The sequence below is a fragment of the Rhinolophus ferrumequinum genome, chromosome 20, assembly GCF_004115265.2.
Source record: "Rhinolophus ferrumequinum isolate MPI-CBG mRhiFer1 chromosome 20, mRhiFer1_v1.p, whole genome shotgun sequence".
NCBI lineage: Eukaryota > Metazoa > Chordata > Mammalia > Chiroptera > Rhinolophidae > Rhinolophus > Rhinolophus ferrumequinum.
In genome coordinates, this window is record NC_046303.1 from 23,414,876 (window position 1) to 23,428,358 (window position 13,483).

At 33.8% G+C, this 13,483-nt stretch overlaps 1 protein-coding gene across 2 annotated transcripts in view; it reads left to right on the forward strand.

Moving 5' to 3' along the window:
* The window catches only part of AGMO (alkylglycerol monooxygenase), a 308,998-nt gene that overhangs the window by 165,715 nt on the left and 129,800 nt on the right, over window positions 1-13,483 (forward strand). For both annotated transcript variants that reach the window (XM_033088864.1, XM_033088863.1), the window contains exon 12: window positions 8,970-9,075. In XM_033088864.1, coding sequence (XP_032944755.1) covers window positions 8,970-9,075 — 106 coding nt within the window. The remainder of the gene's footprint in view (window positions 1-8,969; window positions 9,076-13,483) is intronic.

The following is a 13,483-nucleotide window of genomic DNA, read 5'->3' on the forward strand; positions in this document are numbered from 1 at the left end:
GAGCTGTGGGAAAAGGCTCTTTTCAATAAATGATCTTGGGAAAATTGGATATCCATATAGGAAAAAGAAAAATAAATTACAAATATTTCATACCATAAAAAATTAGTTTTGGGGTTAGGGGATTATAGATTTAAAAGTGAGAGGAAAGTTAATACAGATTCCAGCACGTAGCATAGCAACATATCTATAACCTTGGAGTATGTAAAAATAGTAAATGGTATACAAAAATTCCTAATTATAAAAATGAAATTGATGAATTAGACTATAATAATATTAAGAAAGCCAGTTTTTCAAAAAATAACTCTCATTAAGACAGTAAAATACAAAACCTTCAAGTAGGAGATGCTATATGAGAATTTTATAAGCAGCAAAGTCCTTATATCCCAAAGGACTGACGATACCAACTGTTGGAATACTCACATACCGAAGAGAGGGTTTATATTGGGACACTTAACTTGAAAAACTCCTTGAGAATTTTTCTAAGATAAAATTAACATGTATTTATATATATATCTCCTATAAGCAGGCAATTCAATCCTAGTTGTGTACTAACCAATACACCTAAAGGCATGTAAAAGAATGTAAAGACAGCATTGTTTATAATAAACATATATAGTGAACAATTCAAATGGATGCATGCATATTGTATATCCATACAATGGAACACTACTCAGAAGGAAAAGAATGAACCTCTGCTACACGCAACATCATAGATACCTCACTAACAACATTACGTGAAAGATGCTAGATACAAAAAGAAAAAGTACATACATAATATAAAAGTAATATACAAAGTAATATAAAAAAAGTAGAAAAGAGATGATACTATAGACTAGTTGTTAGGAATATATTCTAAAATGGTAAAACAAAATACATTAAAAAGAGCAATAAAGGGTGTGATTATCAAAAAAGTCAAGGGATTGATTCTTGCTGAGATTGAGGGAGAGTGAAAATGTTGGAAGAGGTAAGAGGTATTATTAAGAGTGCTGATATTGGGTGGTGTTTACACGGTTACTTAGTTTTTGAAAATCATCAAGCTGCATATTTCTGTTTTATATGCTTCTCTATATGTCTGTTTCATTTCATAATATAAAAGATTAAAAAGTATACCATATTACAGAAATAACAAAAATTATGTGTTTTAAAATCGAAATCTTATTGCTTCTCAGCCTTGTGGTATAAAAGTATAAAATAGAAATCTTATTTTTTTTTATTGAAAATTAGCCAGATATTTTAAATTAGTTTATAGTAATGAGTTACAAAGTTATTTTACAAGGGAAAGTTTTCATACTATTTTTTCACAAAAAAATTAATCACATTACTTGAATGCAAATAAATCATAAACTATTACCCTAATTCTACTGAGTTTAAATTACATTAAAAACGTGTACTTTTTTGTATTAGAATGTTGTTATATTCAATTTTACAGAAAAAATAGGCCATCGTCAATAGATTGTAGAAGAAAGTTTTAAGTTCAACAACTATACTACTTCAGAATTTCTTCAGTTTTTCTCTATAACTCAATATTCTAAAATAATATATAGCTGTATTAATGCCATTAATTTCACAATATTTTAGTTAGAAAATTTACCTGTCATTAACAAACTATTGGTCTTTCACAGAAATACAGAGAGTGCCAAAAAAATGTATGCAGATTTTTTTTTTAATTTATTGGGGTGACAATTGTTAGTAAAATTACATAGATTTCAGGTGTACAATTCTGCATTACATCATCTATAAATCCCATTGTGTGTTCACCACCCAGAGTCAGTTCTCCTTCCATCACCATATATTTGATCCCCCTTACCCTCATCTCCCATCCCCCACCCCCTTACCCTCTGGTAACCACTAAACTATTGTCTGTGTCTATGAGTTTTTGTTTCTCATTTGTTTGTCTTGTTCTCTTGTTGGCTTTGGTTTATATACCACATATCAGTGAAATCATATGGTTCTCTGCTTTTTCTGTCTGACTTATTTCGCTTAGCATCATACTCTCAAGATCCATCCATGTTGTCACAAATGTTCCTATATCATCTTTTCTTACCGCCGAATATTATTCCATTGTGTATATACACCACAACTTCTTTATCCATTCATCTATCGAAGGACATTTTGGTTGTTTCCATGTCTTGGCCACCGTAAACAAAGCTGCAATGAACATTGGAGCACACGTGTCTTTATGTATAAATGTTTTCAGATTTTTTGGGTAGATACCCAGGAGAGGGATTGCTGGGTCATACGGTAATTCTATTCGTAATTTTTTGAGGAACCTCCACACTGCCTTCCATAATGGCTGCACCAGTCTGCATTCCTACCAACAGTGTATGAGGGTTCCTTTTTCTCCACAGCCTCTCCAACACTTGTTACTATTTGTCTTGTTGATGATAGCCATTCTGACTGGGGTGAGGTGATATCTCATTGTGGTTTTTATTTCCATTTCTCTGATGATAAGTGATGTTGAGCATTTTTTCATATGTCTATTTGCCATTTTGTATGTCCTCTTTTGAGAAATGTCTCTTCAGGTCATCTGCCCATTTTTCAATTGGGTTGTTTGTTTTTTTGTGGTTGAGTTTCATGAGTTCCTTGTATATTTTGGATATTAGCCCCTTATCGGAGGCACTGTTTGCATAAATCTTCTCCCATTCAGTTGGTTGCCTCTTTATTTTGTCGATGGTTTCTTTTGCTGTGCAGAAGCTTTTAAGTTTCATATAGTCCCATTCGTTTATTTTAGCTTTTACTTCCATTGCCTTTGGAGTCAAATTCATAAAAAGCTCTTTGAACCCAAGGTCCATAAGTTTAGTACCTATGTTTTCTTCTATGCAGTTTATTGTGTCAGGTCTTATGCTTAAGTCTTTGATACATTTTGAATTAATTTTGGTACATGGTGACAGATAGCAGTCCACTTTCATTCTTTTGCACGTGGCTATCCAATTCTCCCAGCACCATTTATTGAAGAGGCTGTCTTTCCTCCATTGTATGTTTTTAGCTTCTTTATCAAAAATTATGTGTCCATATTCATGTGGTTTTATTTCTGGGTTCTCAATTCTATTCCATTGGTCTATGTGTCTGTTTTTCTGCCAATACCATGCTGTTTTGATTATTGTAGCCTGTAGTACAAGCTAGTCAGGGAGTGTGATACCTCCAGTATTGTTCTTTTTTCTTAAGATTGCTTTGGCTATTCAGGGTCTTTTGTGGTTCCAAACAAATCTGATGATTTTTTGTTCTATTTCTTTAAAAAATGTCATTGGGATTTTGAAGGGGATTGCATTAAATCTGTATATTGCTTTGGGTAATATGGCCATTTTAACTTTGTTGATTCTTCCAATCCATGAGCACGGAATGTCTTTCCATTTCTTTGTGTCTTTTTCAATTTCTTTCAAAAATGTCTTATAGTTTTCAGCATACAGGTCCTTCACATCCTTGGTTAAGTTTATTCCTAGGTATTTTATTCTTTTTGCTGCAATTGCAAAAGGAATTGTTTTTTGTATTTCTTTTTCTGAGATTTCATTGTTAGTATATAGGAATGCAATGGACTTTTGTAAGTTGATTTTGTCGCCAGCAACTTTACTGTATTCGTTGATTGTTTCTAATAGCTTTTTGGTGGAGTCTTTAGGGTTTTCTATATATAGCATCATGTCATCTGCAAAGAGTGATAATTTAACTTATTCATTCCCAATTTAGATGCCTTTTATTTCTTTCTCTTGCCTGATTGCTCTGGCGATGACTACCAACACTATGTTGAAAAGCAGAGGTAATAGGGGACAGCCCTGTTGTGTTCCTGAATGTAGAGCAAAGGGCTTCAGTTTTTCACCATTAATTATGAGATTAGCTGAGGGCTTGTCATATATGGCCTTTATTATGTTAAGGTATTTTCCTTCTATACCTATTTTATTAAGTGTTTTAATCATAAATGGATGTTGTATCTTGTCAAATGCTTTTTCTGCATCAATTGATATAATCATATGATTTTTGTCCTTTATTTTGTTTATGTGATGTATCACATTGATGGGTTCGTGGATGTTGAACCATTCTTGTGCCCCAGGGATGAACCCCACTTGGTCGTGATGAATAATCCTTTTAATGCATTGTTGTATTCGATTTGCTAGAATTTTGTTTAGGATTTTTGCATCTGTATTCATCAGAGATATTGGTCTGTAGTTTTCTTTTTTTGTGTTGCCCTTACCAGGTATTGGTATCAGGGTAATGTTGGCCTCATAAAATGAGTTAGGGAGTACTGTCTCTTCTTCAATTTTTTGGAAGAGTTTGAGCAGGATTGGTATTAGATCCTCCTTGAAGGTTTGGTAGAATTCACTAGTGAAGCCATCTGGTCCCGGACTTTTCCTTTTGGGAAGGTTTTGGATGACTGATTCAATTTCGTTACTGGTGATCGGTCTGTTTAGATTTTCCAGATCTTCATGGCTCAGCTTTGGAAGGCTATATGTTTCTTCTAGGTTATTGAATTTCGTGGCATATAGTCCTTCATAGTATTCTTGGATGATCCTTTGAATTTCTGTGGTGTCCGTGATAACTTCCCCTTTTTAATTTCTGATTTTGTTAATTAGTGTTTTCTCTCTTTTTATCTTAGTGAGTCTAGCCAAGGGTTTGTCAATTTTGTTAATCTTTTCAAAGAACCTGCTCTTTATCACATTAATTTGTTCTATTGTCTTTTTTTCTCTATTTCATTTAGTTCTGCTCTGATTTTTGTTATTTCCTTTCTTCTGCTGACCTTGAGTTTCACTTGTTCTTCTTTTTCTAGTTCTTTAAGGTGTAACATGAGGTTATTTATTTGGGATTTTTCTTGTTTCTTGAGATAGGCCTGTAATGATATAAATTTCCCTCTTAAAACTGCTTTCGCTGCATCCCAAAAATTTTGGTAGGATGTATTTTCATTGTCATTTGTTTCTATGTATCTTTTGATCTCTCCTCTAATTTCTTCTTAGACCCAGTCATTCTTTAAAAGTATGTTGTTTAATCTCCATGTATTTGTGTTTTTTCCTGCTTTCTTTTTTGCAGTTGATATCCAATTTCAAAGCCTTGTGATCAGAGAATATGCTTGGTATGATTTCAATCTTCTTAAATTTGCTGAGGCTGATTTTATGTCCCAATATAAGGTCTATCCTTGAGAATATTCCATGTACACTAGAAAAGAACGTATAATCTGATGTTTTAGGATGAAGTTCTCTATATATGTCAGTTATGTCCATTTCATCTAATGTGTCATTTAGGGCTGCTATTTCTTTGTTTATTTTCTGTTTGGATGATCTATCCATAGCTGTCAATGATGTATTTAAGTCCCCTAGTATAATTGTGTTTTGGTCAATTTCTCCCTTTAGTTCTGTTAGTAGTTGCTTGGTATATTTCGGTGCTCCCTGATTGGGGGCATAGATATTGATGACTGTTATGTCTACTTGTTGTATAATCCCCTTTACCATTATGAAATGTTCATCTTTGTCTCTTGTTATCTTTTTCACCCTGAAGTCTGTTTCATCTGATATCATTATGGCTACCCCTGATTTTGTCTGGGTACCATTTGCTTGGAGTGTCAATTTCCACCCTTTCATTTTGAGTCTATGCTTGTCCTTGTAGCTGAGATGTGTCTCTTGGAGACAGCCTATGGTTGGGTTTAGTTTTTTGATCCAATCTGCTACTCTGTGCCTTTTTATGGTGAGTTCAGTCCATTTACATTTAGGGTGATTATTGATATGTGAGGATTTCCTATCATTCTATCTTTAGTTTTCTGGCAAGGCTGTGTCTCCATTGTTTCTTTGCCTCTTTGTTGTTGTCTATTATTTCTGTGTGGTGGTATTCTATGGTGTTTCCTTCTGTTTCTTCTTTTATTACAGTATATATTTCAGTTCTGGATTTTTTGAGTGGTTACCCTTAAGTTTATGTAAAAGAAAGTTTGATATTTAGAGTATTCCATTTTCTTCAGCACACTTACTTTCTCCATTCCCAAATTCTGGTTCAGGCCTTTACTCTCCCCCTTTTTATGTTTTGATTGCCACAAATTGTCCTTGTTGATGGTGGTCGAATAGCCTCCTTTAGTATTTCTTGTTGTGCAGGTCGTGTATTAGAAAATTCCCTCAGCTTCTGTATGGAAAGATCTTTATTCCTCCTTCATATCTAAAGGATATCTTTGCTGGATATATTATTCTTGGCTCATAATTTCTCTCTTTCGATAGTTTGAATATTTGGTTCCACTCCCTCCTGGCTTGTAGAGTTTCTGCTGAAAAATCTAATGATAATCTAATGGGCTTTCCTTTGTAGGTTACCATCTTCTTTTCCCTGGCTGCCTTGAGGATTCTTTCTTTGTTGTTGATTTTAGACAGCTTCAATACAATGTGCCTTGGAGAAGGCCTGTTGGGATTGAGGTAATTAGGTGTTCTATTTGCTTCTTGGATTCAAGGATCCAGTTCTGTCCACAAGTTTGGGAAGTTCTCATCAACAATTTGTTTGAATATATTCTCTGTTCCCTTCTCTCTTTCTTCTCCTTCTGGTATGCCCATTATTCTCATATTGTTCTTTCTGATGGAGTCAGAAAGTTCTTGTAGAGTTCTTTCATTTCTTTTAAGTCTCAAGTCTCTTTCTTCTTCCATCTGTGTAATTTCCAGGTTTCTATCTTCAATGTCACTGATTCTTTCCTCCATCTGGTCAACTATACTACCTAAGCTGGTATTTCATTCTTAATTTCTTCTACTGAGTTCTTAATCTCCAGAAATTCTATTTGGTTCTTTTTTAAAATTTCAATCTCTTTCGTAAAATGCTCATGTTGTTCTTTGATTGTGTTTCTGAGTTCATTAAACTGCCTTTCTGTGTTTTCTTGCATCTCGTTGATTTTTTTCAGAACTGCATTCTTGAATTCTCTGTCATTTAAGTCACATATTTCCATATCTTTAAGTTCCTTTTCTGGAGACTTTTCACTTTCTTTCTGAGCTGTTTTGTTGCCTTGGTTAATCACGGCAATTACTGATTTATTATTTCTCTTCCTAGACATCTACAGGAGTGGCTTCTGCAACAGGTTGATAGGAAGAGGTCTTTCTTTTGCTTTCCAGTACTTGTTGGTAGAATGTTTTATTTTCTCTCCGACTGCAGCCTTTTTTTTCTCTCTCACACGGTAGTGCTATTTTTTTTCTGCACTATTCCAGCTTCTCATACAATGGGGGATTCCCTGGGAGACGGGCTTCTCCTCTGTTAATAGTTCACCTGGGTCACAGGGCACAGTGTCTGTGTAGGTATGCAGAGAGCTTTTGAAGTTCCAAAGCTCTTCCTGCACCAGATTCAGAGCCCGTAAGTTTCAGCAGTTCTGTTTACTCCTGCAGGGATTCGTCCAGATAGGTGGAGCCAGGGGCGGGGTGAGTTGTGAGAGGTGGCCCAGAGCAATTGCGGCAACCACCACCACAGCCGGTCCTGCTTCCACAGCTCCCTTCCCTCTGCCGGAACTAGTTGGGCTGTGAATCTGTGTCTGCGGTCCACAGTTCTCAGAACAGCAAATATTCTTTTGATCTGACACTGCTGCTGTTCCGCTTCTAGCACCAGGCAGGTGGGGGCGGGGCGAGCTCTGGGAGTGTAGGCGGGGCGAGCTCTGGGAGTGTAGGGAGGGGACAGCTAGTCTCAGTGCCTAAGGCTTCCGTTCTCTGCTCAGCAGTGAGGACTTAAACCACCGTTTTCAGCCTTCTTCCCTCAGTCTTTTCTCCAAGGTCTCTGTCGTGAGTGTTGGGTTCAGCCGTGTTATATGCTGCCCCCTCAGCCCTGTGGGCCATAAGCAGAGCCCTAGCAGTCCGAGTTCTTCCCTCTCCCACAGCTGCGGTAGTTCCGGGATGCAGCGAGCTTGGAGCACTGAGCGAGGTCTACGTCCTGCGCCTGCCTGGCTCCGTCTCCGCACATCTCCCTTTCCTCCTCCCCTGCTCCGTGATTCGCCCACCTTTAGGTGAATTCAGTAGTGGGCCTCTTCGTCTTGCCTGTCTGCTGTGCAGGGAGTCCTTTGTGGAGTTATTGTTCGATTAGTTGTAAATTCCAGGGGAGCTTACAGAGGCTCACCTCACGCCACCATTTTGATGATGTCTCCTATACAGATTTTAAGAAAGGAATAAAACTGTATTAAAATTGTAATACAATGAATCATGCCAGCATTCATTTGATTAATGCCACCTTTTGAGCAAATGTCATACTACACGATGCTACACAGTTGAATTGTAATTCAATTCAACTTCGAAAAGTAATACACGGATAACATCTCTTAAAATATGTACATTTTTTGGCACCCCCAGTATTTAATTATCCAACAACTGTTAGGTGAATATCTTATGAAGCTACTTTAAGTTGATATAGGAGCTCTTTATTACTATCAGTATACAACAATCAATAAATGCTAATCTGTGTGTGACATTCAAATCTGTTTCAAATACATAAACACACTTATTTCACATATTTTAGAGTTTGAATTTCAAGGATATACAGAAAATATTCATCACAAAATAATTAACAAAAATGGTAATTATCATATTAGGTACAACTACACATTTTTCATGTTCCTAATATTTCAGAAATTGACAGTTCATTATTTTAGAGTAATTAACTATATCAGTCCTCCTAAGAAGTCATTTTTAAAGGAATGAAGTATAATGGTATTGGGTGAATGAGGGAAGTCCCATTTACTTTAAACCCTAGAAATTTAGTTGTTAATAATTTATTTACTTGTTGAGAATATGCTTCACCCTAACTCATCAATGCTCAAACTAAGCAATAAACTGATAAAGAACAGTTTAAGAAAAAAAAAAAAAACATGCATTTTATTTCTTAGTTTAATGCCTATTTTCAGACAGATTCAGACTCACATGCTCCTCAAATATATTAAAATACTATGTGTTTCTTGGACATTAAAATAAATGTGTATCACTGTATTAATTATAACTTGTAAACACATGAAAAACATAGTTAAAGCTAATGCATGCTAATGCCATTTATTTTAGACCTAAGGCAGCTGTTCTGGAAACTTTCCGTTGCTTGGTGTTCCTCATGCTGTGTAGGTTTGGTCATCTGAAGCCGCTCACCCCTTCCTTGTCATTTGCTTTTGAGGTAAGACATTTGCTTTAGGTGGTTATAGCAGGATTGTACATTTATTTCATATTTAATTCATTCGTTTAACAATGCTTTTGTATAGTTTATGACTAGTACTGGTGGGACATTTTTACCTCTTTACCTTCTTATTAAAATGTATTAGTTGTGTCACCTTGAGCTAATTAATACTGTAGAGCCTCAGTTTTTTGGTCTCTAAATTTGTATTGATACCAGTAACCTCATAGAATTATTGGACAAATTACATTGCATGATGCTTATAAAAAAAATTGTCCACATAGTTGGTTTTCAAAAAGTGGTATAAGTGATTTTACAAAAAGTTCTTGGTAGAGACATTGCCACTTGAGATTTTTTTTTCCTACTCTATTAAAGTGAAAATTATGGTAAAAATGTTTTGTCAATGACATACACAAGTAAATAATTCTATAGAAATAGTTATTAATGACATTGAGATTTTTCTACAACTGAAAAATATGAATACTTTATAATTTGATTTTCTATGATTATTAAAACGTATCTTCCAGGAACTTCACTGAACTTTTGCATGCATATTTATTGTTTAGACAACAGTTAAAAATCTTTTAGTATCATCACTAATGTTTTAATTGATATATTTTTATTCTTTTAAGTTAAGTGTTCTATTGTTTAACTTTGGTGCTAAGCAACCTGCCAAAATCCCCAGAGTTTGCAATTTGTAACCTTATATAAGTATGAAACATAAATGCTAACATCCCTCCCAGCATCAATGGAAAAAAGTAAAATAAACACTTTCATAATTTAGTAATGATTCTAAATGGGAAAAAAAAATGATGCTACCATATAAGGCATATAAGTATAAAGATGAAGAGGGGGAGATATATGTATATAAATATATGACTATATTATATGTATGTAAATATATCTGGAAAGATGAATAAGCACCCAACATATCATTGCCTGTTGGAAAGTGATTTTTGTGTCTAGAAGAAAAGAACAGGGGAATATTCTTTAAGTTAATAATTTTTGGTACCTTTAAAATTGAACCACATGAATATATTTCCTACTTTTAAAACCATGTAAATTAAAAAAAAAAATCTTAGTATCATGATCTTGATTATCATCTAATCCAGTTTATTTAAACAGGCATTAAATATAATTTATATTTATACTATTTATATATAATATACAAAGCTTATAATATATATGATATATATATATATATATGTGTGTGTGTGTGTATATATATATATATATGTTCTTGAATTAAAACCTAAAAGCAAAATGAAAAAATCATATATATTTATATAAGTTCATTAATATACGTGTCCCCCCAAAAAATATTAAAATCAAAAAACAGCATTTTCACACTCTAAATATGAGAAGGCATTCTGCTTATAGGTGAATAATTTAATGAATCTACTCTTGAGTATATTTTGGTAATTCATCTAAATGCTCCAGAATCAACTAGAGAATGTGGGTTCCTAAAGTTATCACTGGTATAAAAAAGTGGGAATATGCTTGTAGAAACACATTGCGTTTGGGGTTCTTAGATGATGGGATAATATAGTGGGCAATGTATATAATGTGTCCAACTTTTGAATATGATGAACTCTATTTGTGAAACGCTGTCCATTTACTTATTTAGTCAGTAAATAATACAGATGAAATTGAGTCGTTAAGAATTGAGCTTTGAAGTCACATTGTCTGACTTTCATTTCTGACTCAGAAACTAACTAACTGAGTGTTTTGGGGCAGTTATTTGACCACTTAAATATTCTCTGCCTTGCCTTCTTTATCTGTGAATGGATGAAGTAATAATGTCGACCTATTAAGATTTTGAGGGTTAAATGAGGTAATGTACTTAAGAGATTTAGCACAGTGCTTAAAACACAGTACATGCTCAATAAATGTTAGATATTGCTATTATTATTATTATTATTATTATTATTATTATTATTATTACTTTTTATAAACTTAAAGATCCCTTGGAATCATTCTTTGGCTTGCCTGGAGATCCAAAAGTCAAGTCAGGGGCATGTGGGATGTGGAGGAGAAACCATGTTAAGTAAATAAAAGTCATGGTTATGAATTCTTAGTATGACACTGACTCTAGACACTGGACTCTATGTGTCAGGTTATTCACCTGTAAAATAGGTTTAATGGGAGCTAATATGTATTGAGCATATTACTTGTTCTAAATGTGTACTTGTATTATTCCATTTAGTCTTCATATCAGTGTAACTCATGATATAGTTGCTCTTATCGCTTTTTTATATATAATGGGAAATTTGAGTTACAGAAAGGTTAAATAACTGGTTTTTATTAACATAAATAATATGTGAACAAGTCAGGATACAAACTCAGGCAGTCTGACCCCATAGCTCTTAGTCAACGGTCAACTTTTCCTTTCGTGTAATGATAGCAATACTCATCTCCCTCGAGGGTTTTAGATGAAAAATCTAGATGCGATGTAGCAGAAGTGTCTTGAAAAGTATAAAGAGCTATAAGAAAATGTCCCATTGATTTAACTGTGAAATGCTCTTAAAAGACTAATTAAAAAACTAATGGTTTGAATAATTTACCTCTAAATAATCTTTGGTTTATGATTCAAGGGAGGACACCATGGCAAAATCTTTCAGGCAGCTTGCCTACTCTTTCCAGAACCCGTTTCCGTCCATCTAGGCTAATTCTTTAGGAGTAGAGATTGCTTGTGATTTGCCACTAAACATTTCCTTAAAATGGTGTAACAACAGTATCTACCTTCACATGGTTTAGTGGAAAAATTAAGAGACACAAAGGGTAGAACATAGGAAGCACTTGATACATCTTAGTTATAATCATTGCTTATATTACTATTATCACTGTTATTATTTAAAACTATTTACTGCTATTAAATATTATTATTATTAAAATTATTGTTACAATTATTATTAAGCACTGAATTTCCATAGTTAAAATTGAACAAAAAGTCTCAAATCAGAAGTCAATAACTATGTGACAAAGACTGGGAAAATATTTTATTACCAACATGTTTACCTGTGAAGCAGTCTTTTTTTCCACGTGTTTTTTAAAGTGCATTTTAAAATTACAACCAGTTACCAATTATTACTTCTTAATTGTGATTTTCAAATTTGAGCTTTCTTTACATTTTTTATTTTTTAGAACTTCATGTAAATCTTTGCCATTTATCATAATTTTAATAAGCTGTTCTTTGCCCTACATCAGGAGTATAAAATCCTAATACATGATGTCAGTGACTGCATTCAATATGAATTAGAGCGGTCTGACTACGAGTGATTATACTACAAAGATACAACGTTTTCATCCTTATACTTTGAAGCTATTATTAGAATCAATGTCATTGAAACAATTAATCCCCTTTCTTTTATAAATCAATCTTGTATAAATTAGCAACAACAACTTGTAGCCCTGTGACTCTTCTATATTTGTTTAGAAGGCTGGTTGGAGTTTTTTATGTTATGTTTCTCAAGTTTTTTATGTTATGTTTCTCTGTTATGTTTTTTCTGTTATCTTTCTCTGTAAGTCAAATCCCATAGGTCTGAATTATACCAGTTCTTCTGCACTAAGCAAGCATACTGCTGGCTCCACTTAAAGCTTAAAACACATACACACAAGCACAGACACACTGGAAAATTGACCTTATGTTTCATTTAGATTATAAAACAGCTCTAAGTAGTTACAATTCTGAGTCAAAAACCCAAAGTATACTTTTGATTTGATTCTATAAGCTGTACATGGAAGATTTATTCTCTTTAGCTTATTTCATAAGAAAGTTAAGTAAGAGTGTGGTGCCATTGCTATTTATAAATGGAATCTACAGCTACACAAGTGTACAGTTGTCCATGTAGTGTGTGAAATGATTATACATTTCTTTTTGTATAGGTCCATCAATATTTTGACCACCAACTCATAAACCATTTTTTAAATTTGCTTTCTCATTCGTAATAAATTTGAAAGAAAAACAATCCCTTCATTCTTTCATTCATTAATTTCCCACTCACATACAAACACTTGTTTTTTGTTGTTTGTTTTTTTGCTTGCTCGGGTGTAATTTGTTCTTTCTTTCTAAGATGAACCTGTGAATTTGTGATTTATTTTATTTTTTCATATTGATACCTTTAAAAATGAACCCTTAAAGAGAAGATAGCAAGGTCAAAGAAGAATGGCTCTTTTTTGACAAATGTATAGCTATGTAAGACATTGGGAAATACATGTTTGCAAATATTTTGATACTACATGCACTTTGTTTCATATAACTTTTTATTTGAGAAGATAATTTAGGATATTGGGAAAAGTACTGGCTTTGAAGTCACCTAAACCTAAGCACAATTCTCAGGTTTGCCAATTGGTTGCAGGGCTTTGAGGAGGTTATCTAAAATAACCACACCTTACCTTTCTTAGCTTAGTT